Source organism: Scyliorhinus canicula, chromosome 24 (genome assembly GCF_902713615.1).
Source record: "Scyliorhinus canicula chromosome 24, sScyCan1.1, whole genome shotgun sequence".
In the NCBI taxonomy this organism is placed as follows: domain Eukaryota; kingdom Metazoa; phylum Chordata; class Chondrichthyes; order Carcharhiniformes; family Scyliorhinidae; genus Scyliorhinus; species Scyliorhinus canicula.
The window spans coordinates 21,488,786-21,516,728 of record NC_052169.1 but is presented as its reverse complement, the minus strand read 5'-3'; the positions used below and the strand labels follow the sequence as shown (position 1 = coordinate 21,516,728).

Below are 27,943 nucleotides of genomic sequence, written 5' to 3'. Positions count from 1 at the left end.
CCAGGTTCGATTCCGGCTTGGGTCACTGTGTGTGGAATCTGCACATCCTCCCCGTGTGTGCGTGGGTTTCCTCCGGGTGCTCCGGTTTCCTCCCACAGTCCAAAGATGTGCAGGTTAGGTGGATTGGCCATGATAAATTGCCCTTAGTGTCCAAAATTGCCCTTGATGTTGGGTGGGGTTACTGGGTTATGGGGATAGGGTGGAGGTGTTGACCTTGGGTAGGGTGCTCTTTTCAAGAGCCATGCAGACTCGATGGGCCGAATGACCCCCTTCTGCACTGTAAATTCTATGAAAATCTATGAAATTGTTTCACCATCAATTAGCTCCCTGGCGTGAAAAATCTCTGTACAGGAATAAGTCAATTAGCCCCTTGAGCCGGTTTCACCGCTCAATGAGATCATAGCTAACCTGCACCCTAAGTCCACACACGGGAAAGGCCTCACCGTTGTCAGCTGCACAAATACACACAACGTTCTCCATAAAAACAAATGCTAAAGAACCATCAGAACAGTACATGGGCTAAATAACAAAAAAAAAACCTCTCGGTGGGGAAAGTCAATGACTAGTCATACGCAGAATAGCAAGATGCAAACAATATTCAAGTTGCCTCGAAGTATCAAACCCCTGAAGGCCCGGGTTACGCCCTGACCAAGATTTCAGCGATTCCACTGTATAACTATTAGCAAAATGCATGTCAAACTGGGTCAATTACTGGAACATGGAACGGCAAATGTGTAAAACGCCATCTACAGTGGTTCTTAAAGAAGAAAGTAATTCCGCCCAAATCTCGCAAATCAATAAAGTTTATCCCGAGGCAAAAGTAATCTAATTCACAATCCTGTAGTTGCACATTCTTCTATTTTATTGTCTGGTCTTTCTGACTGATACCAAACCAGCCCAAGGTGCATACAATATTCTCCGGCCAAAGGCGTGGCTTAAAACTGGTGCAATGATTGTCAAATGTTGTTCGTTCCTCAGCGATAAACATAGCTTCACGCGTGAAGCGCTCCACCATTGCTCAGTGGGATCCCTAGTTGAGGAAGACGGAATTTGGTTAACTGAGTAACAGGAGCAACACTTCCCAGAAGAGGTTAATACCAAGGAGAGAATACCACAGGTTTTTATGAGGAGGGTGAGGGGGGGTGGTCAACCGAAGAGATGTAACCACTCTGCGGACACACTTTCTTCACCATAAGACAATGCAGTTTGTCTCCGGGGTCCTATCACACTCAAGAATCCCAAGAATCAAGCCATTTCTTCTTGGCCCACAGCGAACAAAGCTTGCAGGGGCCCCATCTAAGATGTGACCTCTGCAAAACGTACCTGGAAAGCTCTCACAGAGAACCTCAATCGGAGTGTTTCGTTTCGTATCCCCAATTTTCTGATAGCGTTCTTTTAACGTTTCTGCCTGCAAGCAAAAAGAGTCAATTTAACCATGTGTAACATGCACATAATTGGCTGAGACACTAGGCCGTGAAAAACAATGTTAGGCGACATCGGAGAAGTAATTAATTTTGTCATTTTAGTAGATTTTATGGAAAATCCATCAAACCAAAGATTGCACATTTAGCCAAGTACTGATCAGAACAATTAGTGTGCAGTCAACGACCGGTTACATGAGCATACATATTGCACATGCTGGTTTTGCAGTGGGGGGAAGGGAGGGGGGTGGGGGGAGGGTTGTGCAGGCAGGCATACAGCTATATGCAAATACACCCATCAGCTCACAGTTATGTTCTGGGGCCTGCAGTTCCGCAGCAAAACTGAACAGAAGTGCATTGCTATTGCAAGCTATGGGACAAGAGAGACACAGAGAAGTTTCATGAGAATGAGTTGTGTTTTGGCAAGCAAAGCTCGCACCGTTCACAAACTCAAGCCACAAGAGCCCCGGCAGTCAGTAAAACAACTGGCCCAATTAGTGCTTTTGAGGTATGGAAACACCAGAGCAATGGACAGGGGCAGCACGGTAGCATGGTGGTTAGCATAAATGCTTCACAGCTCCAGGTCCCAGGTTCGGTTCCCGGCTGGGTCACTGTCTGTGCGGAGTCTGCACGTCCTCCCCGTGTGTGTGCGTGGGTTTCCTCCAGGTGCTCCGGTTTCCTCCCACAGTCCAAAGATGTGCGGGTTAGGTGGATTGGCCATGCTAAATTGCCCGTAGTGTCCTTAATAAGTAAGGATAGGGGGTGGGTTTGTTGGGTTACGGGTATAGGGTGGATACGTGGGTTTGAGTAGGGTGATCATTGCTCGGCACAACATCGAGGGCCGAAGGGCCTGTTCTGTGCTGTACTGTTCTATGTTCTATATGAACCCCCCCCCCGGCACCGTTCACACGCATCCTCTACTCCTTCAAAGAATCGGCCCATCCTCGCCCTCGTGAGGTATACCACCTTCAGCTGTATCAGCCCCCACCTCATTCACTCTCCGGCGCACCTCACGCCAGAACCCCGCCTCCATATCCTCTCCCAACTCTTCCTCCCACTTTGCTTTGATCCCTTCCAGCGGTGCCTTCTCCTCCTCCAAAATAGCTCTGTAACCCACCGACACTATCCCCTTCTCCAGTCCCCCTGTCGTCAGCACCTCCTCCAGCAATGTGGAGGCCGGTTCCTCCGGGAAGTTCTGTATCTCCTTGCTGGCAAAATCTCAAACCTGCATGTATCTGAACATTTCTCCCTGCTCCAGCCCATACTTTACTTCTAGCTCCTTCAATCCTGCAAAACGACCATCCCAACTCCCCGGCTCAAATCTTTGGTTCCCCCAATCGGCATTTGAACTAAACCTGTGGTGCTGAGTTACACCATTGTCTTAACTCCCTGGTTTCTTAACTCACTGGTTAAGGTTCAACTCCAGAACTTTCTGCAATGCTCCATTACAGACAGGTATGCAGCAATACGGGGGCCACACGATGAGAGCACGGGGGCGGCTGCGTTTTTCCTCTACTTACGTTTGAATCCTGTCTTGTATCCTGATGCACATCCCATAATTTAAATTGGGGGTGGGGGGCTACACGTCTTGGGAGATCCTGGCTAGATTTTAGCGATGGGCAATCGGGCTAAATGAAAAACCCTTCGTTTGATTGAGGCGGTCGGAGGAGATTTGGGGGGGGGGCAGCTTGGGCTGGCGGTTTTCTGGTGAGCGGGGCCCTCCCCCTCGGCGGTGTTGTCGGTATCGGGATGGTGGCTGCCATTACCGATGATGTTCTGGATGAGGATCTCAGCCCCGCGGTGCAGGCTTTTGAACTCACTTTGATGAGCAGCAAAATATCCTCAAGAGAATAGTGCAAGTGGAGAGGAGACTCCTGTTATTTGATGAAGCAATTTAACTGGGCTCTCCTGTGGTCCGTGGATATGTGGTCTATCCTGACCACATTCCTCACGGAACAGGGGCCGGACAGGATGTGCTTGTGCGCCCGGACTCTTGCGAGGCGCCAAGCTGAGTTCAATCATTGTACTGGACCAACTACATTGCTGTTTTTCTGACCTCCTCTGTATCGATGTATGTTGAGACATTTTTGCTATGCCTGCCATTCCTGTGGTTTTTATTGTGTTATTTGTTAAAATGGAAAGGATTCGATAAAAATACTTCTTTAAAAAAGTATGCAGCAATACAAAGCTGCTCCTGGCATTGAAGCCTACAGCAGCAACAATCTCAATGTTCTTTCGCATTTGAAGGATCTTCTTGTCTCTGCTCAATTCATTGCTGGTTCAAAAATTAATCGTGAACTCAGCACAGGATCGCCCCAATTCCTGCATCTTGTGAAACCACCCAGTCCGGACACAATGAGCCAAATGGTCCGCCTCCCTGATGCAAGACTTTATGATTATACTTCATGGGTCAGCAAATATGGACAAAATGATCTTTTATTATCTTCAACCTCTTGGTACACTTCTGGCTTGCATTCCTTGGTAGTGGGTCCCCCTCTACTTACCTTGCCATAGGGCAGCACGGTAGCATGGTGGTTAGCATAAATGCTTCACAGCTCCAGAGTCCCAGGTTTGATTCCCGGCTGGGTCACTGTCTGTGCGGAGTCTGCACGTCCTCCCCGTGTGTGCGTGGGTTTCCTCCGGGTGCTCCGGTTTCCTCCCACAGTCCAAAGATGTGCGGGTTAGGTGGATTGGCCATGCTAAATTGCCCATAGTGTCCTAAAAAGTAAGGTTGGGAGTGGGGGGGGGTTGTTCGGTTACGGGTATAGGGTGGATACGTGGGTTTGAGTAGGGTGATCATGGCTCGGCACAACATCGAGGGCCGAAGGGCCTGTTCTGTGCTGTACTGTTCTATGTTCTATGTAGGAACCAGCCAAAGAAATCTTGCGCAAAATGTAAGACGCATCATATATTTGCATGCTCATTCTTAAATTAAAATGTTCATTTGTTTTAGTAGGCCGTTACATAGCAACCGAGTATTAAAAAAATGCACAGTAACCAGCTTATGGCAGGTGGAACATGGGACATAAAATCGGACAATTTGAAAGAATAAAAGTGTCACATGCCCACGCTCAAAACTCTCAACAGCTGGTGTTTACCAGTCATATGTCACCCTCACAGCAAGTTGATAAACAGGCTTGTGTGTGTGTGTGTCTATAAAACTCACCTTTGATCAACAGAGAACAATGTCTATTTATTGTTCCTTCAGAAGCCAACATCGAGACCGAGAAAAGGTGGTTAAGTATTCAGTTGGTTCTGTTAAAACGGTTCCATCCTGCGACTGATCAATGGAGCCACCCACGTCAGAGCAAGCGCTATTCCATATTGTCTGCCGATTGCTGGAACAGTTTGGGAATTTTGTTTGGATATTTGAATGTAGGGTAGGAACGAGCAGGAACAGAGAACGACAGTGTAATGGATAAAGTCAAGAGAAGGTTCAAGTGAGAAGAGAGAGGGCAGCACGGCGACACAGTGGTTAGCACAGGTGCCTCACGGCGCCGGGGTCCCAGGTCAATCCCGGCTCTGGGTCACTGTCTGTGTGGAGTTTGCACATTCTCCCCGTGTCTGCGTGGGTTTCACCCCCACAACCCAAAGATGTGCAGAGTAGGTGGATTGACCAGGCTAAATTGCCCCTTAATTGGAAAAGAATTAATTGGGTACTCTAAATTTATTTTTTAAAAAAGATCTGACGAACTGACTCTGAACAAATTCTTTCCCAGATTATAAAAAGTAAAAGCATGTGGAACTCTGAGCCATTAGGTATCATCTTAAATAGTCACACTTGCACCTCTCCCTTTTAAAAACTGAACAGGGGCCAAGTTATTAACATCCCTTTGATTTACTCCATCCAATTCTGAAAATGAAAAATGGAAAAGCACTTCAACGATGTCGTCATATGAAGTTACGTGAAGCCCCTAACCACCTTCCGCGCTGTCCGGGGAGGCTGGTACGGGAATCGACCGTCTGCTGGAACTGGCCTGTCTGTTTAAACCAGCGTTAAGGCCGGAGGCTAAACCAGCCCCTTTCTGCATCAGCAACTGCAAGCAGGTACAAGTTTAGGAGCTGGGTTGTCACTAATGCAGGTGCAATCACAAACCCAGGGATGATTCACCCCATTAGTTCCACACAGGGACCCGGGTTCGATTGCCGGCTTGGGTCACTGTCTGCACGCTCTCCCCGTGTCTGCGTGGGTTTCCTCCGGGTGCGCCAGTTTCCTCCCACAAGTCCCGAAAGACGTGCTTGTTAGGAGTGAATTGGACATTCTGAATTCTCCCTCTGTGTACCCGAATAGGCGCCGGAGTGTGGCGACTAGGGGCATTTTCACAGTAACTTCATTGCAGTGTTAGTGTAAGCCTACTTGTTTCACGAATAAAGATTATAATTATTACTGACATTGTGCCAAATGATCAAACAAAGGGGGAGGGATTGAGAAAATAAGCTGGAATGGCTCTGTGCCGAAAGCACCGGCCAATGGAAATTTGGCACCGAGTCAAGCCTCTGCATCAGTACTCAGTAATCTAACAAATCAGTCACACAGATCTACGCTGCGCTGGGGCAGTGCCGATAATTAACCAATCCAACTCAGTAATAGGACCTGAAGAGATACAACTGCCGCCAGGCCAGAGGACCTGGTGCCAGACAACAGCAAACAAAGGTTATTGTTCAAATAACATGTGGTACTGACTGTACATCTATTGGGAAACCTGCTCGTGCTACGGCCATGTATTTTGCTAATCTGCATCACTTTGGGCTTCAGTTGAGGTGTGGCCCTGAGAGGAAGAGAACGTGTCCTCCACATCTGGCAAACAGAAATTCTACCTGTGTGGACTTCTAAGTAGGTAACAACACGGGTTAGTGATGGGTTCCCTGCTTTGTAACGATTCATAGATTCTGAAACCGAGAGAAATTACTTTTTTTTTTAAAAACAAGTAAATTCTGCCCAAATGCCTGGTACTGCTCACACAATTTTCAATTCTCTTTTCTTGGCCCAGTTACAAAACAGAAGCAGAGTGCCAGCATTGCTCCTGAAACGGGTTCAACTGTCCTAATTGATCTCCCGCAGTGCTGCACATGGGGAGTCGAGCAGGCGTCGAGTCCTCAAATGAAGCAGAGTTAAAGGGCAGGGGATAATTGGACCAGATGCGGCGATGTAATTCAGCCCTTGTTATACAGTCGGCCCTCATCATTTCTTTCAAATACACAATAATCCGAGTGAAGTAGCAAATCACTGGCTATTTGTGATGCAGTTGTCGGTGGTTTACACAGAGGAAGTTCATAGAATTTATAGTGCAGAAGGAGGCCATTCAGCCCATCGAGTCTGCACCAGCCCTTGGAAAGAGCACCCCACTCAAGCCCATGCCTCCATCCTATTCCCGTAACCCAGTAACCCGACCTAACCTTTAGACACCACGGGCAATTTATCACGGCCAATCCACCAGAACCGTAGTCCAGATGTGGTCTAACAGGGCATTTTATAACTAGCAGAACATCCTCCCAATCATATTCTAGATCCATTAGTTATTAAAATTTACATTCCGTTAGCTTTTTAAAAAAAATTTGTACTAAACCACGACAAATGGACCCTAGATTTCTTAGATCGCCATTGTTCCTCATGGGGCTGGTTTAGCTCACCAGGCTAAATCGCTGGCTTTTAAAGCAGACCAAGCAGGCCAGCAGCATGGTTCGATTCCCGTACCAGCCTCCCCGGACAGGCGCCGGAATGTGGCGACTAGGGGCTTTTCACAGTAACTTCATTGAAGCCTACTCGTGACAATAAGTGATTTTCATTTTTCATTTCAACACTATTTAAATAACACTCAAGTCTACGCTTTTGCAAGTGCTATGCTTTCTGGTGGAGACACAAGCGGGCTGAAAAGCCTCCTTCTGCGCCGTAACCATTCTACGGTCCAAGAAGGATGATGTCGTACTTGCCTGCATTGAAATACATCTGCCAGATCGGAGAAGAGAAGGTTGCCAGGAAATTTAACGGAGGTTTTTACACTTTTGTAGAGCTCCGATTGAGTGAATCGAGGAAGACTGTTTTCTCTGGTTGGAAAATCGGTGTTGAATATGGTCATCAACTGGAGATAGTTGATCGGGAGTGAGGGGAGATATCAAAAAGACATTATGCAACACAAGAGTTCCTGAGTATGAACCGCTTCACCGCAGGGACTGATTGCAGCAGAGAACGTTGCATCTTTTAAGAGAAAATTAAATATGCATTTGCATCACAGAAAGATGCAGTATTATGGGGACGAGCAGGGTGGTGGGAGTTATGTCTGGGTTGTCACATTGGGCCAAATTAACCGTTTCTTTGCTGGTTCTATTTCCTCACAGATGGTGAGCAGGGCTCGTCAAAAACAGTTTGAATTCAACTTCAAGCCAAAACTGTAATGATGATATCCTGTAATGGGAAGTTTATAATGCCCGAGTCAGGAAGCACTTCAGAATCATACGCCTTTAAGAATTTCAGCAATTAACTGCACAGTATTTACGATACCCTTCAGAAACAATATTGCATCATTAAGCTGCCTGCATGAATATGTGCTCACAGGTCACGACTGTTACAGATACTGCCCAAAGAGAATAAAACCCCCATGAAAAATGTTAGACAGCAAATTATATAGCTCAGGACACGGTTCAAATGCCTCAGTACTTTTTGCAAGTGTCGCTGAAAACAAAAGAGACATGTCGAAGCTTTTCGATTTGATCCGTTTATGCCGCTATATTGCTTCAACAGATGATCGCAATACCCATTTGAAACACGTCCCCGCACCATAAACCCACTGAAGCGGAGGCGGTTTGTCAACCCGATTAATGACGCCACTAAACGTGTAACAAATCCTTCTGCCCATGTACCATCAGAAAGTGAGGAGTTTGTTCCTGTGCACGGTTTCAATTTTGATGCGCCTTCATCCCAAATTGAGGGCAGGCGGTGGTGTAGTGGTATTGTCAGTAGATTGGTAATACAGAGACCCAGAGTCATGCTCTGGGAACCCAGGTTCAAATCCCGCCGTGGCAGATGGTGAAATTTGAATTCAATAAAAAAAATCAGGAATTAAAAGTCTAAAGGTGATCATGAAACCATTGTCGACTGTTGCAAAAATAAAAACCCATCTGGTTCACCAATGTCCTTTAGGGAAGAAAATCTGTTGTTTTTACGGTCTGGCCTACATGTGACACCAGATCCACATCGATGTGGTTGACTCGTAAATGCCCTCAGGGGTGGGCAATAAATGTTGGCCCAGCCAGCGACGGCCACATCCCACGAACAAATAAAAGAAAAATCAAACACGAAGAGGTATTTGCCGCCATCAAACTCCTCTACTCCCAACTATTCCACTACAAGCCAACGTCCACTGAAGACACCGAATCCTCGAAAGCGTGCCTAGCTGGTCTAGCGAATCCATATTGCGGGGTTCCGAATAACCTGTCTGACTTTCACGCGCAAAGCAAATATCCTACTGCACTGCAAGGCCTGAAGACCAACCCGGATATACACATCAGTAAACCTGACAAAGGGATGGGAATAATCATCCTTAACAAGCACGGTTTATCAACAAATTGCACGCCAAAATTTGTGTCCATTGGACCAGGCGCTCAACATGACCAGACAGCCTTACTCTAAAGTAAGCTGATGAAAAAAAAAACACTTGCTGGCTTGTGTATGAACGATAAGCTGCCGTGATATATATGACAGGGTTCATCCTCACAGCTCACTGCATCTGTGTATGTATGGGCTACCCGAGGCACACAAAGGCGACGTCCCTTTGCAACCCTCTCTTATCTGTGGCTGTACCCACACATCATGAATTGGTCAAATAGTTGGAAGAATTGTTAGAGTGAGTTCTAAGCAGGTTTGCCACAGACACGGTGAAGGATTCCTTCACATTTGCGAAGGCCATACAGGACGTGCATATCGATAGCAATGCTGTGTCCATGTGCTCATTTGACATAGTCAGCCGATTCATCAATGTTCCACTGAAGGAAGCGGCGGATATTTGTGCTGCAGCATTGTATCGTGAAGACATAGGCCAGCCACCATTCCGTGAATCCGTATTCACTGAACTTGCGAACATAGCAACTTGCGCGCAGTTGAGTTCAGCTTTAACAGCACCGTGTGCCCAAATAGATGGTGTTGCCAAGGGATACCCTCTCGGCTCAGCCCTCGCAAACATCTTTGCTGGGTTCCATGAGAAACGTGCCTTCAATGGAATGACATCTAACCTCCTACCCCTCGCAGTAGGAGGATGGTACGTTCACGATTTAAATCCGCAGCCCCGTGTAATAATTTCCTTACATAATATGCTCCACCCTGTGCTCAAATGCACCTGTGAATCGCTCATGACTGGACAGGGATCCACAAATGGAACCTGACCAGTCTGACAGAGGAATTTAAAAAGGACCTGCAAAGATGGAACCCATTCACACTCTCCCTCGTGTGCAGATGATCAAAATGAACATACTGCCCAGGTACCTCTTCCTACTTAGATCTATCCTGATCTATATCCCCCCCAAGGCCTTTTTCAACTCATTGGTGTTTGTACAATACTACCACTGGGTGTCGACAGCAGAACGAGTAAGGGGATGGATTAAGGAGTCAGAAGCTGAGTGGGTGCGCATGGAGGAGGCCTCCTGCAGGGACACCTCACTGTGGGCCCTCGCCACAGCGGCACTCCCACCCCACCCAAAAAACACTCCAGCAGCCCTGTGGTGATAGCCACCCTCCAGACCTGGAACCAACTACGGCAGCAATTCGGCCAGACCGAAATGTCCGACAAAGCCCCCATTTGCAAGAACCATAGGTTCGTACCAGCGCTCACCGATGCCATCTTTAAAAAGTGGAGACAGGACCATGGGGACACTGACAGTCAGGGACCTATACACCGACGGCAGGGTCACAACGGTGGACGAACTGACGGAAAGATTTCAACTCGCTAGGGACAACGAACTAAGGTACCTGCAGGTTAAAAACTTCCTACGGAAGGAGACAAGGACGTAAACACGACCACCACAATAGACACTACTAGAGGAGTTACTGGACGCAGACATCCTAGGTAAAGGAAACTGTTGCAACATGTACGAACGACTGGTAGAGAGGGCCGATACTGTACTGAGCGCAACGAGGAAGAAATGGGAGGAAGACCTGGGGCTCCAAATAGGCTGGGGACTCTGGAGTGAAGCACAGCATTGGGTCAACTCCACCTCCACATGCGCAAGGCTCAACCTAACGCAACTAAAGGTGGTACATAGAGCCCACTTAACAAGAACACGAATGAGTAGGTTCTTCCCGGAGGTGGATGACTGATGTGAACGGTGCCAAGGAGGCCCGACCAACTACGCCCACATGTTCTGGTCTTGCCCCAGACCTGCTGGACAGCCTTTTTCGAGGCAATGTCCAAAGTGGTGGGGATGAGGGGAGAGACATGCCTGAAAGTGGCTGCCTTCGGGGTATCAGACCAGCCAGATCTCTTCATGGGGAGGAGGGCGGACGCCCTTGTCTCCCTCATCGCCCGCCGTAGAATCCTGCTCGGCTTGCTGTCAGCAGCATCAGCTAATACTGCAGACTGGCTGTCCGACCTATCAAATTTCTCCCAATGGAGAAAATCAAATTCGCCATCCGAGGGTCGGACGATGGCTTCTTCAGAACATAGGAGCCATTGACCGAATTGTTCCGGGACCTGTTTGTGGCCACCGAACAAGCTGATAAATAAGCAAGTAGCCAAGATCCAGGGGAAAGTACCCAAAACGTGAGAAAAGAGAAGGAAGGAGGGAAAGACCGGGAAGGAGGGTGGGGGTGAGAAAGAAGAGGGGTGAACAGTGCAAGAAGGTGTAGCTAAATACAATAGAAAAGAAAGTTGAGCTACAGAGAGGATTTTGGGGGGGGGGGGGGGGGGGGGGGGGGGGGCCACCCACCCAGATCTATTTTGTATTACTGGTGTTGTATGTACTCTTTTTTTTTTAAAACGGGAAGAATACGCAAGACGCGTATAATTGACTCTCCGGTTATCTCGGTGCATATACACTTCGCCAGTTTTGACCTCCCCACACTTTGGTGATCTTATATTTTTTATTTACGTGATTTTGCTAATTATACAGCTTGGATGTTTTTATCTTGTTTGTATTATCTTCTCTTTTTCTTTTCTCTTCTTTGTGTACACCTGTAAATATACTATGTTCGAAAAACCCAATAAAAAACATTTATTAAAAAAAATTCACCTGCGAAATAGTGCAGTCAAATGAGCCCCCTTTCCTTGATGTTACTAGTTGAGAAATCGGCAGGGGGTTCTCTATCACTGGTCTACCTTCACTGGTTAATATACGTGTTGGGATTCTCATAACGCCGCACATTAGAACACAGGTCTTATCGGAAACCTTGTGAATAGGGCCCAAGCCATTTGCTCAGCTTGATGCTGGAATAGGGCACGTCAAAGGCATCCTGTAGGATAATGGCTACCCTGATCAGATTATTTCGTGCCGCATATCACACTAAATGCATGAATGGGCCCCCAAGGCTTTTATTTCAGCCCTGAAAAGTGCCCACTCTACCTCAGATCACCCTGGAAAGGCAAGGTATCTCAGAGCAACAGGTGAAGCTAGCTGTTTCAGGTTGCTGCTATGCAGTAGCAACACAAGTTGACATTTGCCACTAACAAGATGCTGTTGTCAAGCACACTAACGGTGTCAAGGGGTATGACATTAGATGTGATTCCGCGATTGGACAACATTGTGAAGTAATCTTTAACATGCTGTTATGTATACTGGAAGCAACATACCTCAATACACAGGGCCCTGCTCCTGACAGACAGAAGGAACATGTACACACATTGCACCTGTTTCAGCTAAACAAAATAAGTGACTGCCATTGCCTGACCCATTCGTCAGGGCAATGCTTTGACCAACCAGGTCAAAGTTGCTTGACGGTTTGCAGTTAGTCACCATCAACTGGTGCATTCTCCATGGCAATGCCTCTACCAATCAGAGTCCACTTGCCAACAATCAGCACTCTCTTCCCACACAGTATAAATTGTTGTTTTCCCCCCCTATTCTTGCGAAGTGTCCCAACGAGTGCAAGACAATAAGTTTCGACATGTCTTTTTCCCGCAATACTCTAGCTTTGCACTACCAAACAACGACTTTCTCATGCCGGAAATTACCTTAAAATAAAAAGTCCCTCTGAGATTAGCCAATTATTACAGTTCATAAATTTTTTACACATATGGATAGTACGGATTAAATGGATTGTTAAATATCATGTCAGTACAATGCCAAACTCAAGGAAGTGCACATAGCCCTCACCTTTAATCCCTGCCAGGGGAGACTGCCTCGTAGAAAATACATAAACATGTGTCCTAAAGCCTCCAAGTCATCTCTTCGGCTTTGCTCTAGGGAAAAACAAGAATGCATTTAGCTGATGAGTTGGCACATTCCGACAAGGGAGAATTACTGTGGATACGTACACACTCTATTCGGGAGCTTCAGCCACTTGACATCAGGCTTGTCATTTTTAATGCGCGGCCAAGAAAGAGATGGTTTTGTCCCGAGTACGTGCAACATCTCAAAGATTGAAACTAATAGTGCAGAGGCCATCGGATTTCTGCATTCAACAGAAGGGTCATAGAATCTACAGCGTGGGAGGCCATTGGGCCCACCGAGTCTGCACCAGCCCTTGGAAAGAACACCCCATTTAAGCGCACACTTACACTTATCCCCGTACCCCAGTAACACCACCTAACCTTTTTGGACACCAAGGGCAATTTAGCATGGCCAATCCACCCAACCCGCACATCTTTAGACTGTGGGAAGAAACCGGAGCACCCGGAGGAAACCCACGCAGATATGGGGAGAATATGCAGACTCCGCACAGAGTGAGCCAAGCCGGGATTCGAACCTGGGACCCTGGAGCTGTGAAGCAACTGTGCTAAGCACTGTGCTACCCCATCGGTTTAATGTCTTACCAGAAAGGTGGCATCTCGGATGGTGCACGTACTGCTTTGGGATGCCAACCTGGAATTCGTGCTCAAATCTCTAGAGGGACTTGAACCCACAACCTTCTGAATGAACCATCTTTTCCTTTGCCCCTTTGTGCATTCTGAATTACTAGCAGAGTATTTATCCCACGGTAAGTTCATTAAATATACTCAATTACAACACTGCTGCTTTTTGGCTATCTTACAGCTTATTGGCAAATTATAACTGGAGACTATGGGAGCAAAATAATTTAGGACTTCCGCTCCACCGATCCACATGCTCCAAGAATGCCTCAAAAACTCTAGGAGGATCTCCACTCGTCAATCTAACACCCTGGATTCTAGATTATCTGCAAGGCCAGGGGTGGTGACAAATCAAGCCCTATTTTAAATGCACGGGATTCCAGGATGCTTGCCAGGGTCATGGAAAGTTGCATTCTGCAATTTCTGGCCTGTTTATAGTCAGGCATCAGCCGACATCCCTTAAAAACACTTCGGCACATCACCAACCTGTTTCCCCCAAGGAACGTTAAAAGTTCTCCTAAGTTCTAGATTGCCGCAACTTTTAAAAGAAAATGGATGACCATTCCATGGTTCCTGAAAATCCAGACGGCCCCATGGAGAAAACATAAATCCAGTGGAATGCACGGCAGTGCGAAACACAGTCCGTCAAAAGTTTGCATTCAAGTCGTGGGGCAAAGGAAAAGACGACAAAGATTAGTGCCAGCGGTGGCGGGGATCATTCACAAGATTGTGGGTTGAAGTCCCACTCCAGGGATTTGAGCACGAATTCCAGGTTGGCATTCCAATGCAGTACTTGCACCATCCGAGGTGCCATCTTTCTGGAACGACATAAACTGATGATCCCTTCTATCCTCACATGGACACAAAAGATCCCTTGGCACTACACTGGGAAGGCCTGAAATTGTGGCGACATTTCAGCCAGGGAACAGGGTAGGTGGATTGGCCATGCTAAACTGTCCCTTAATTGGAAAAAATAAATTGGATACTCTAAACTTACTTTCAAAAAGCAAATAACGAAAAGGAATAACATAGTTTTTTTTTAAGCAGAGCTCGCTAGCATAAACTACCAAGACACTTTTCATTTGCGGACTAGTTGGGATACTTTTGTAACTTGATGTAAACGTGTGTTCAGCATCCCATCACCGAAAATCCATCATCGTCTCTCTGCAACTTGAAGGGATGTAAAATCGAAGGGATGTAAAATCGAAAAGGTATTGAATCCCACGCACAAAACTCTCTCGCATGACAAAAAAAAAATCATAATTAAATAGGTTAGGCTACATAGAAGTGTTCTTTCCCTTTCTTTAAAGGCCACCGCCTGTAAATGTCGTCATTGTATTTTACATCTAGATCGGATCTCTATTCCCCCCCCCACCCCGCAAATAACAATCATCCTCCGAACAGTGAAGTGAATTGGCCCTCAAGATGAATGCAAGCTTTCCCGCCGAACGCACCAAGCAAAATACGTTGCAGCTGAGGCGACAGACCTTTGCCCAGGTGAGTGTTGATGGACATGTATCTTGCAGTGCCCGTTAAGCTCTTGTGCTCCCTGTACGGGATGTGCTTTTTGGTATCGGGATCAACATACTCCTTGGCTAAACCAAAGTCTATTATATGGATAATGTGTTCCTTTTTATTGCCTTGCCTTCCAATTAAAAAGTTTTCCGGCTTGACGTCTCTGTAGATTAAGCTCTTTGAGTGGACATACTCCATTCGGTTCAGCTGTGGAAACAGATCAGACACATTAAGAACAGGAACCATCTCCTCTTTTCTCCCTTCCTCCATGCTGAAACAGGAAATCTTCTGCTACGGGGCAACTATTTGACAACTGATGCCCAAGAGAAATCTTCCCTTTGCCCTGCAACCTGTTGATCAGGGTTTGAGAAACCTACATTTTGGAACTGAAACCCTGCTGAATTGTTGATTCAAACTATATTCAACCATTCAAATCTTAATACCAATCAGTTAGCATTTACTGGTGTAAAACTCTAGTTACAGTACACTGCAAGTCGACAGGAAGGCAAAGCTGCCACATCTAAGTACCAGAGTGTTTGAACATTGCACTAATCAAGAGGATGTAGGGAGCATTTCTAAACTGCTAGTTTCTAGTTTTTTAAAATAAATTTAGAGTACACAATTTTTTTCTTTCCAATTAAGGGGCAATTTAGCGTGGCCAATTCATCTAACCTGCACATCTTTGGGTTGTGGGGGCAAAGCACACGCAAACACGGGGAGAATGTGCAAACTCCACATGGACAGTGACCCGGGGCCGGAATCGACCCCGGATCCTCAGCGCCGTAGGCAGCAGTGCTAACCACTGGGCCACCATTCTAGTTACCATCAGTTTCTAATTACCGCAAACTTAATAATCAGCGACATACGGGCCTTTAAACATTTACTTTGTGTACTCCAATTTACAATACCAGGAAGTATCAAATGTGAGAGAGCTGCTACTTCCCATCACTCAACAACTCGTTCAATCCAATGGTAGAATTTCTCAGAAGGTGGCTATTTGGTCCATCTTGCCGTGCTGGCCCTCGAGGAGCCACTTGAAATCACATTTCAACACAGAATTTACAGTGCAGAAGGAGGCCATTCGGCCCATCGAGTCTGCACCGGCCCTTGGAAAGAGCACCCTTCCTAAGCCCACACCTCCACCCTATTCCCATTCTTCCACCCAATCCCCGTAACCCCACCTTACCTTTTTTTTTGGTCACTAGGGGCAATTTATCACAGCCAATCCACCTAACCCCCACATCTTTGGACAGAGAGGAAACCAGTGCACCCGGAGGAAACCCACGCACACACGAGGAGAACGTGCAGACTCCGCACAGACAGTGACTCAGCAGGGAATCGAACCTGGGACCCTGGCGCTGTGAAGCCATTATGCGAACCACTGTGCTACCCATACTTTTGCCAATACTTGTCTGCTATCCTTTTTATAGGTACTATAGATTTGGTTTCCGTCACTGCTATTGGTAGGGAGCACACCGGATCCAATAAATGTTAGTTTGACTGAAAGATTGAGGGATTTTACAAAGTGAAATGACGAACGTCCAGAAACCCACCTGGTCCGCCAACTCTGCCCCACTCACCTACATGCAATTAAGCCACTTACACGCGCAGGTGTGCAGACTTGGGTGCGTCAGCCAAGGCTCTCTCACCTCGGAGTCAGAAAGATGTGGATTGCAGTCCCAATAATCCTGAGCGCAATATTTAGGCTGATATTGCAGTGCAGGACTGAGGGAGTGCTGCACTGTCAGAGGTGCTGTCTTTTGGCCAAGACATTTTCTCTCCTCCCTCGCATGCAAAAGATACCATGGCTGTGTTCCGAAGACGAGTTCTCCCCGGTGTCCTGCCAATGCTTATCCCTCAAAGAACAGCGATCAAACATCTGGTCATTATCATATTGTTGCTCACAATATGGCTGCCATGGTTCGTGCATTAGAACCGTGGCTTCACTTCATGAATACTTCATTGGTTGGAAGGCCTTCCCAGGTTATCCTGAAGTTATGAAAGGCATTATGGAAATGAAAATGCTTTCTTTCAGAAGGCGAAAGGGGGCCAGGAACTATCCAAAGTAGTTTTGATGCGAGGCACACTTTCACAACACATCAGGAATTAGCTTCCAGGCACTGTACTTGCTCCAGCTGCTGTATCAGGGCAGAAACAGTCCTGCTTACCTACTGCCTGATGGTGGAAGGAGAACCAGACCAGGCTGCAATTTACAAGCAGATTTTAACTGAAGCCGTATTACAATTGGCAGAAAATCTGCACAAAGATCCTTGCCCAATCAGAGGAATTGTTGTTAGGGCGGTAATTAAAAGTTAATTTCATCTCTGGTCATAGTTTCTCAGCTTCCAGCACGAGTGAACCCAAGGTGTTTGTGGATTCCCTCCCTTGTGACTGAAGGGAGAGGGACGAAGAGATGACAATCTATGGGATGCTTGCCCAACCTGGGTCAAGACTCGTGGAAAGAAACCTAGTTACGCAAGTCAAGGAATCCATCAATGCGTATGCAAGACGCTAACAAGTTAGTCAGTCCTGGTAAGCTTCTCATTCCTTCCCAACTCGATGAATTAAGATTATTCCTGGTGTCAGACTTGGTTCAGTGGCCAGCACTCTTGCATCTCAAATGGATGTGGGTTCAAGGCATTTGGGCAGCATGGTAGCATGGTGGTTAGCATAAATGCTTCACAGCTCCAGGGTCCCAGGTTCGATTCCCGGCTGGGTCACTGTCTGTGCGGAGTCTGCACGTCCTCCCCGTGTGTGTGTGGGTTTCCTCCGGGTGCTCCGGTTTCCTCCCACAGTCCAAAGATGTGCGGATTAGGTGGATTGGCCATGCTAAATTGCCCGTAGTGTCCTAAAAAAGTAAGGTTAAAGGGGGGGGGGGGGGGGGTTGGGTTACGGTGGATACGTGGGTTTGTGTAGGGTGATCATTGCTCGGCACAACATCGAGGGCTGAAGGGCCTGTTCTGTGCTGTACTGTTCTAAGGCCCACTCTGGTGATTTGAGTACATGACTAGCATTTCTGTGCGGAACTGAACGAATGCTTCACTGTTCGAAGTGACAGCCGGCAACGAGATGTTGAACCCCATCTTCCCTTTAAGGTGGATGTAAACTTTGCCTCGCTGATCGCCCAGAGGCGGGTTCTGCTGGGATGGTGATCTGCTGCTCTGCCCAGTGCCTCGGTCTGGTTGGGTGATCTTACGGAATTTCTACATCTAGAGAAGGGTTCTACCTGAGGCAGCAGCTATTCATTTGCTACATTAAAGAGCTAATCAGCTGTTAGGAGGGATGGGGACAGGTTACCTCTTAGTTCCCATTATCAGGGGAAGTGTGGTCACTTCCTCGGTGGGTTTTGTATAGTTAGTTCTGCTTTTACTAATACTGTACTTTGTAATATAAGTTTATCCATGTTGTTATTGTGTATTTTGGTTGTTATAAATGAAAACTCTTCAGTAAAATATTTTTAAAAGATAATAATAATCTTTATTATCACATTAACACTGCAATGAAATTACTGTGTAAAGCCCCCAGTCGCCACATTCTGGCGCCTGTTCAGGGACACGGAGGGAGAATTCAGAATGTCTAATTCACCTAACAAGCACGTCTTTCAGGACTTGTGGGAGGAAACCGGATCACCCGGAGGAAACCCACGCAGACACGGGGAGAACATGCAGACTCTGCACAGACAGTGACCCAAGCCAGGAATCAAACCTAGGACCCTGGAGCTGTGAAGCAACAGTGCTACCCACTGTGCTACCACGCTGCCCATGGATGTAAAGATCCTACATCCAACGAAGGGCTGGCATGTTTATTTTATAGAAATTTAGAGTACCCAATTATTATTTTTTTCCCGTTAAGGGGCAATTTAACGTGGCCAATTCACCACCAGGAACGTCACCATCTGCAAGACCCCTTCCAAATCACACACCATCCCGACTTGTAGCTTTATCCCCGTTCCTTCACTGTCACTGGGTCAAAATCCTGAAACTCTCTGCCGAACATCAATGTGGGTCTTTTGACATCAGATGGACTTGTGGGGGTTCAAGAAAGCAGCTCACCACCCTTCTCGAGGGCAATTAGGGATGGGAAACAAATGGTGGCCTTTCCAACAACAGTCACACCCAACAAAATAATAAAAAAAGCGTTCCGGCAAAGACTTATTTTCAAATCAGATCAGCAGGCTGTTGCTTGTTCAATGGAAGTAACAGTACATCACAAACTCCGCAGTTCGGCCACACTGCTGGCAATCTACATATTTTCAATTCATTACTAACACTCTTCAAATGTGTGGGACCGCTGAGAGTCTGGGAACGCTGGTGCAGTTAATGGTCCTGAATGTTCACAGGCAGGGGTGCCCTGATCTTCCACCATATCTTCAGTGGGACATCGTTTGCACATTCTCCCCGTGTCGGGCAGCACGGTAGCACAAGTGGATAGCACAATGGCTTCACAGTGCCAGGGTCCCAGGTTCGATTCCCGGCTTGGGTCACTGTCTGTGTGGAGTCTGCACATTCTCCCCGTGTCTGCGTGGGTTTCCTCTGGGTGCTCCGGTTTCCTCCCACAGTCCAAAGACGTGCTGGTTAGGCAGACTGGCCGTGATAAATTGCTCCTAAGTGACCAAAAGGGCTGCGCTCCGAAAGCTCGTGTTTGAAACAAACATGTTGGACTTTAACCTGGTGTTGTAAGACTTCTTACTGTGCTCACCCCAGTCCAACGCCGGCATCTCCACACCAAAAAGGTTGGGAGAGATTATTGGGTTACGGGAATAGGGTGGAAGTGAGGGCTTAAGTGGGTCGGTGCAGACTCGATGGGCTGAATGGCCTCCTTCAGCACTGTATGTTCAATGTGTCTGCGTGGGTTTCGCCCCCACAACCCAAAGAAGTGCCGGGTGGGTGGATTGGCCACGCTAAATTGCCCTTTAATTGGTTAAAAAAAAAAATTGGATACTCTAAACAAAAACATTTTTTTAAACTTCAGTGGGACCTCAAAGAAAAAAGTCGAAATGGTTGAAAACAACAAAACTGGGATCCCAGGCAAAACTGTGGTTGATAATTAGCAGTACTCCTCTGGTTATTCAGGGGCTGTTACTTAAAAAAATGATTTGTTCATAAGATGTGAGCATAGCTGGCAAGGGCAGTATTAGTTGCCCATTCCTAATTGCCCCCGAGAATGTGGTGGTGAACTGTATCCATGACCTACAGTCTGTGCAATGTAGATACACTCCAGCATGGTCAGGAAGGGAGTTTCAGGATTTTGGACCCGGTAACAGTGAAGGAACGGCAGACGATGTATTTCCCATTCAGGATGGTGTGTGACGTGGAGGAAGCTTGGAAGTGGTGGTGTTCCCTTGTGTCTGCAGCACGTGGCCTTCTAGGTGGTAGAGGTCATGGGTTCGGAAGTTGCTGAAGTAACCCTGCCACGGTGCAGCAGTGCATCTTGTATCTGGTGCACGCTGCTACCACTGTGCGCCGGCGGTGGTGGGAGTGAACATGGGAACATCGGAATTAGGAGCGGAAATAAGCAATTCCACCCTTAGAGCCTGCTCCGCCATTCGATCAAATCATGGCTGATCTCTTCCTGGTCTCAAATGAAATGAAAATCGCTTATTGTCACAAGTAGGCTTCAAATGAAGTTACCACGAAAAGCCACATTCCGGCACCTGTCCGGGGAGGCTGGTATGGGAATTAAACCATGCTGCTGGCCTGCCTTGGTCTGCTTTCAAAGCTAGCGATTTAGACCTGTGCTTAACCAGCCCCAGATCCACTTCACCCGCTAAATCCACCTCCCCCACCTGTTCCCCATATCCCTTTAACCTGTTTTTTTAAAAAATCAGAAATATTTCTATCTCCTTCCTGAAACCATTTAACGATTCAGACTCCACCGCAGTATAGGGCAGCGAGTTCCACAAATTCACCACCCTCTGCGAGAAGTAGTTCCTCCTCATCTCAGTTCTAAATCTACCACCTCTCAAAATATATCTGTGACCTTTCATTCTAGTGAATGGTTAAGGGGTTCCAATCAGATGGGCTACTTTGCCCTGGATGGTGTTGAGCTTTTGAATGCTATTTCTGTTCCATTAGGTTTCTCGTCAATGGAGACCCCGGCACCCAGAGGGTCTGGCACAATATTGAAAGGGTCCTGTGAAAATATTCTCCTTTTCCCTCTCCACAGATGCTGCAAATCTGAAACAGAGATGCTTCAAGCGTGGTCTGTTTTTGAATCAGATTTATAGCGATGACATTATTTTGCTGCTGTATTATTGATGGGCACAATTAGCTTTCAGGCAGGGCCAGAACCATGTAAACCTCACTCCTTCTCACAGCATTGAGAATTTGCAATTACATCCATCCATTCATCTGCACTTGAAATGGATACGAAGGAAGCATTTGCATAAACGCTCAATTGAATGGTTCTAAACTGGACCAAACTAATCATTTGTGCTGTCAGGGACATCAGCTCAGATTATCCCACAGTATTTCAATTTGGGAAATTTTCATTACCATCTCAATGTGAAGAAGAAATTCATCTGCTTGCTGCAGAAGATATTGCTCGAAATTAATTCAGGCATTGGGTTCAAACGCAAGCTGCAATGAAAGGAAACATCTGAGCAAATAGATCAATGTTCAACGGCTGCATGGTGCAAGTCAATAAGAGTCTTAATTGAATCATGCGATCAGCTTTATGGTTGCTTGTTCCAATAGACAATAAGAGTCCGCAAGTTTAATAAGAACTATGTTCTTGGTAAAAACGAGAAGCACTCAAGCATTTAATACTGGAGAAAATATTAAGTAACTGCAGCTTTCTCCCTCCTCCAGGAGCAGGAGGCAGTTTAAGCCAGGGTCTGATTGAATGGGGGGGGGGGGGGGGGGGAAACAGGTTCATGTGGAACAAACTATATTGTACCCTCGCAGGCCGAACGTGAAAATAAGATCTTGGATTCACACAGCGGTTTTCACAACCGCCAGCGTCTCAAAGCACTTTACACAGCCAAAGGAATACTCTTCAGTGTTGGCACTGTTGCAATGTCAGAAACACGGTAGCCAATTTGCAAACGGCCACAAACAGTGACGGTCAGATAATCGTTTTTTGCAATGCTGATCGAGGGACAAGTGATGGCCAAGACAGCGGGGATATCCCTTCCTTCGATATAGTTACATCCACCAGAGTAGGCTTAATGCCTCATCCAAAAGACAGCCCATCCAACGGTCCATCAACCCCACCCCCCACACACACACACCTGTACTACACCAGCCTTGACTTTACACTAGAGCGCCCGCCTTGACCTTTACACCAGAACGCCAGCCTTGACTTTACACTCAAGTCCTGGAGGGGGACTGGAACCCCAAACCAATGACACATTTCTTTCCATCTCTTGATCTGAAGTTGTAGGAGCTTGTTTTCCCCAGATGGAACACTGGTTAATTGCCAGTAGCTGTCAGCCCTGACAGACTGGTACTAAAGCCAGTTTAGAAGTCAGTCAGAGTTCTTTTATTCACCCTCGAGTTACCCTCTGAGGTAACTCTTGTGATTTCATGCATGGAATGCGAAAGTCTGACATTTCCCGTGTACAAAGAGGTTCTTGTGTTGCCAACTGAGCCCTGGCTGACACTAAAGTCAAACTGCAGCAAGATGGCAAGCCAGCTTACTCTAAATATAATCTGAAGAGTGCTCAACCTCGTAATGTTTTCAATTAGGGAATCTTCCTGCGAACACCAATTGGCATGTTGTCCAATCTGGCAAGTTCCAAATGTGGTATGGCTTCCTTTTTAATCTTCCAAGTGAGCCCCCCCCCCCGCCGGCCATCAAATGTAGTAGTAGATTTGGATGTAGGAGGTTCTTCGTTTTCTAGAGGATAGCGGAGGCAGCTGCTGGTCGCCTGGTGAATGCTGGTTTGCTGAGTTTCTTCATGTTTCTGGGGGACATTACAAGTGGTACCTTGCCACTCCATTCATTCGAGTTCCCCGGACCATGGATCTATATTGCCGTTGTTTCATTGTCGCTGGATCAAAATCTTGGAGCTCCCTTCCTAAGAGCATTGTGCATGTTCCTGCAGCAGAGACAGCAACTCAGCATCACCATCGTAAGAGCAATTCTGTTCGGACAATGAATGCTGGCCCAGCCAACAATGCCCACATCACGTAAACAAAAGAAAAAAATCAAAGCCAGATTATCCTGGACTGGTTTTGATCGCCTAAGGGAGGCTAGAGAGAAACCTCTCTGACTTGTTTTCTCAATTGCCGTGGGTTATTGATCTAGTTGGTCAGATCTTCCCAAGGAATTGTATGGTTAGAGATGGGAGGCGGTGATTGTGTATTGGCAATACCACGCCATCGAACAGGGCAACTGGACAAGCGGGCCTCTTCGTACACGGGAAATGTCAGACTTTCGCATTCCATGCATGAAATCACAAGAGTTACCTCAGAGGGTAACTCGAGGGTGACTAAAAGATCTCTGACTAACTTCTAACCTGGCTTTCGTACCAGTCAGTCAGGGCTGACAGCTACTGCTGGGCAATTAACCAGTGTTCCATCTGGGGAAAACAAGCTCCTACAACTTCAGATCGAGAGATGGAAAGAAATGTTACGGAAACGCAATATAAAAACGAAAACATTTGAAGAGAAAGTGAGGTCTTGCATGTGAGGGAGCGCGAGTGTCAGCATTGAAGGAATGCTGCACTGTCAGAGGGTCAGCTCTGAGGGAACTCTTCTTGGACAGTCCTTTACTGTCGAGGATGACTTCATAGAATCATAGATATCATAGAATTTACAGTGCAGAAGGAGGCCATTTGGCCCATCGAGTCTCCACAGGCTCTTGGAAAGAGCACTCTACCCAAGGTCAACACCTCCACCCTATCCCCATAACCCAGTAACCCCACCCAACACTAAGCACAATTTTGGACACGAAGGGCAATTTAGCATGGCCAATCCACCTAACCTGCACATCTTTGGACTGTGGGAGGAAACCGGAGCACCTGGAGGAAACCCACGCACACACGGGGAGGATGCTTCTTCTCCAGTTTGTGTGTTCCAAGGCGAGCGATTCCCATGTGTCAATGGGGATGATGCATTTACTTAGGGAGGCGCTCACAGTGTCCTTCGAACATAGAACATACAGTGCAGGAGGCCATTTGGCCCATCAAGTCTGCACCGACCCACTTAAACCCTCACTTCCACCCTATCCCCATAACCCGATAACCCCATCGAACCTTTTTGGTCACTAAGGGCAATTTATCATGGCCAATCCACCGACTCTGCACGTCTTTGGACTGTGGGAGGAAACCGGAGCACCCGGAGGAAACACACGCAGACACAGGGAGAATGTGCAGACTCCGCACAGACAGTGACCCAGTGGGGAATCGGGACCCTGCCGCTGTGAAGCCACAGCACTAGCCACGTGTGCTACTGCGCTGTCCTTGTAGCGTTTCCTCCGCTCTCCTCGTGATCGCTTGCCATTGCAGAGCTTGGAGTCAAGCACTTGTTTTGGGAGTCTTGTGTTGGGCATGCGGCCCGCCCATCACAGCTGGTCGAGTATGACCAGCGCTTCGACAGCACACTGTGGAAGGGTCAGTGGTGAGGAAGCATTCGACTGTCGGGAGGTCAGTGCCGAGGGTGTGCTGCACTGTCAGAGGGTCAGTACTGAGGGAGTGCTGCACTGTCAGAGGGTCAGTACTGAGGGAGTGCTGCTCTGTCAGAGGGTTAGTGCTGAGGGAGTGCTGCACTGTCAGAGGGTCAGCACTGAGGGAGTGCTGCACTGTCAGAGGGTCAGTACCGAGGGAGAGCTGCACTGTCAGAGAGTCAGTACTGAGGGTGCGCCGCACTGTCAGAGGGTCAGTACTGAGGGTGCGCTGCACTGTCAGAGGGTCAGTACTGAGGGAGTGCTGCACTGTTGGAGAGTCAGTACTGAGGGTGCGCCGCACTGTCAGAGGGTCAGTACTGAGGGAGTGCTGCACTGTTGGAGAGTCAGTACTGAGGGTGCGCTGCACTGTCAGAGGGTCAGTACTGAGGGAACGCTGCACTGTCAGAGGGTCAGTACCGAGAGAGTGCCGCATTGACAGAGGGTCAGTACTGAGGAAACGCTGCAGTGTCAGAGGGTCAGTACTGTGGGTGCGCTGCACTGTTGGAGAGTCAGTACTGAGGGAGTGCCGCACTGTCAGAGGGTCAGTACCGAGAGAGTGCCGCATTGACAGAGGGTCAGTACTGAGGAAACGCTGCAATGTCAGAGGGTCAGTACTGAGGCTGCACCACAGTGTCAGAGGGTCAGTACTGAGGCTGCACCACAGTGTCAGAGGGTCAGTACTGAGGTGCATTGCAGTGTCAGAGGGTCAGTACGGAGGCAGCGCTGCACAGTCGGAGGAAGAGTACACTTATGTCTCACATGCAAAGAATTTGTCAGATGTGCATCTACTGTTATGTAGCCAATATCCACAAGCAGCAGGAAGCCAAAGTTCTTAGTAACTTTGAACAGAAACTCTCTGATTCTATGAATAGTACCGTGGAATCTTTTCACAGGGGCCTGAAATACCGGCACCTTAGATGATCAGTTCATTTGAAGCAATTTTCAACTGGTTTTCCCAGATGTCAGTGGTGAAAAAGATTTATTGATCAATGTGGGGTCTCCAGGAATCTATGACTATCTCAAGACTCAAGGGAAGAATTTTCCAGAGGTTTTGTTAAATCTGCTTTAGTTGTTCGTGCCTCCCAGGAACTTGGGTGTTACAGGGTTGGGTCAGGACTTAATAGTTTGCAACCTGTGGCTCGCATCGGCTGGAAAACCGACTCTGCCTTTGTCTGTCCGTTTTTGCATGATCCTATCGAAGGAACGCCAAAGATGCAGCACTCCCCTGGCGAGTGGGATTTGACCTGTTGAGTCATCCAACAGCAGCGCCAACAGCAGAACCATATTGATGCACAGGATGACCTGTGTAGGTGAGTAATTTGGATTCTTACCCACTTAAGTGTCGAAACATTACGTGGGTGCAATTTTGAATGGCCTTGCTAAAATTCCTGCTGTAAATAAATGTAAAGCATCGAAGAATTGTAAATGTTACCATTAAAAACAGCACTTAAAGCAACATACTCCTTGATGTCACAGTGTAAATAAAATAGTTACTTACAGCCCAAGTATGCTGTGGTGTAGGGGATAGACTTGCAAATTTAGTCCAAGGACTGATGTAGACTTTCCCAAAATTACATCATCCTTGGTAAACGTTCGAAACAACATCTTGAAAAATAAATTGGGCATTGGCATCAAAGGCACTGGGGGCATCAGCGGTGGGACGGGTTGGGACGGGAAGAGTTTTACTCTATTTGAGGTTATTTGATCAAGGCTGGTCGAAGCAGCTCTCAATTAACCACTTGGCAGGGATAATAGCAGAACAAACATTCCGCAGAACATCCTTACTTCACTTGAATGTTTTGGTCAACCAAGTACTCTAAATTAAACAAACTGAGAGACACGGTGGCAGTGGTTGGCACTGCTGCCTCACTGGCACACGGGTTCAATTCCAGCCCGAGGTGACGATCTGTGCGGAGTCTGCACTTTCTCCGCATGCCTGCGTGGGTTTCCATCAGGTGCTCCAGTTTCGTCCCACAGTCCCAACGGTGTGCAGGTTAGGCGCATTGGTCACGCTAAATTGCCCTTTAGTGTCCAACGGTTAGGTGGGGTTACGGCAATAAGGCGGAAGAGTGGGCCTAGGTAGGGGTGCTCTTTCAGAAGGCTGGTGCAGACTCGATGGGCCGAATGGCCTCCTTCTGTACTGTAGGGATTGAATAATTCACAAATCAAAAGCAGAGGCCCTCACTTGGCTTTGTCATTTATTCCAAAGTTGAAACTTCATCGACGTATCTCAAATGAAGGTGGCCACTTTAAGCACCTCAATAAAACCTGGCTGAAGTGACCCCAGATCAATTAGGTATGGACATTAGGCCTTGCCACTCATGAATAAAAGAAGAATAAAATAAACTTTGAATTCAGCAAGCACGAACTGTGGTCCAGCAGAAGAATTAAACCCACTCTTATTGCTTTCCAAATATCACAAGGTAAATCTCTCCCTGCTTTGGCACCGATACAACTTTCCAGCATATTACATGTATAAACTATAAATCATGTCTAAATTACTTTACAAATTAAGTTGTGCTCATGTGTCCTGTTCAGTAGGATACTTGTTAGATAAGAATCTTGCATTTGATCTTTCAATTTAATGACACCTTTTCTCTGCCCAGTAAACAATAAGACTTCACCTGGATCCGATTAATCATCTGTAACTAATTTCCTCCACATACACATAGTTATAGGGCAGGAGAACAAGGAAGGCTTCTGATATAGCAGTCAGACAGGTCGTGCTTCTGAGCTAGCTGGTTTAGCTCAGTGGGCTAGACAGATGGCTTGTAATGGCGAACAAGGCCAGCAGCGCGGGTTCAATTCCCGTAGCCAGCTTACCCGAACAGGCGCCGGAATGTGGCGACTAGGGGCTTTTCACAGTAACTTCATACTGTTATAGTAACAATGAAAGGTTATGATGATGATCTCCTGCAACATGGGCGGCACGGTGACGCACTGTTGCCTCACGGCGCTGAGGGCCCGGGTTCGATCCCGGCTTTGGGTCACTGTCCGTGTGGAGTTTGCACATTCTCCCCGTGTCTGCGTGGGTTTCGCCCCTACCACCCAAAGATGTGCAGGGTAAGTGGATTGGCCATGCTAAATTGCCCCTTAATTGGAAAAAAAATAATTGGGTACTCTTTTTTAAAAAAAACTTTTAATGGTCTCCTGCAACAATGCTACAGCACAAAATTGATGAAAATTAATTTTCAGGATCTAAGCTTCTTCACCTATGAATGAATCTGATGAGGTGTATCTTGTTCAGAAAGGTGTGCTACAACATGGCACAGACAAAGTGCGAGTGGAGTGGGCGGGCGGGTAGTGGGGAGCAGACACAAAAAGAAAAATCACTGCAGACACCGAAAGCGTTAAATTCATAAGTAGCCTGAGAGTAGAGATTTCACACAGAATCACTTCAGATAT

At 47.1% G+C, this 27,943-nt stretch overlaps 1 protein-coding gene across 8 annotated transcripts in view; it reads right to left on the bottom strand.

Annotated features, from left to right (window-relative positions):
- The window catches only part of LOC119956760 (casein kinase I-like), a 205,235-nt gene that overhangs the window by 48,614 nt on the left and 128,678 nt on the right, over positions 1–27,943 (bottom strand). For all 8 annotated transcript variants that reach the window (XM_038784128.1, XM_038784126.1, XM_038784131.1 and 5 more), the window contains 3 exons: positions 14,902–15,136; positions 12,720–12,805; positions 1,324–1,408 (listed from right to left, as the gene is read on the bottom strand). In XM_038784128.1, the coding sequence (XP_038640056.1) occupies positions 1,324–1,408; positions 12,720–12,805; positions 14,902–15,136 (406 nt within the window). The remainder of the gene's footprint in view (positions 1–1,323; positions 1,409–12,719; positions 12,806–14,901; positions 15,137–27,943) is intronic.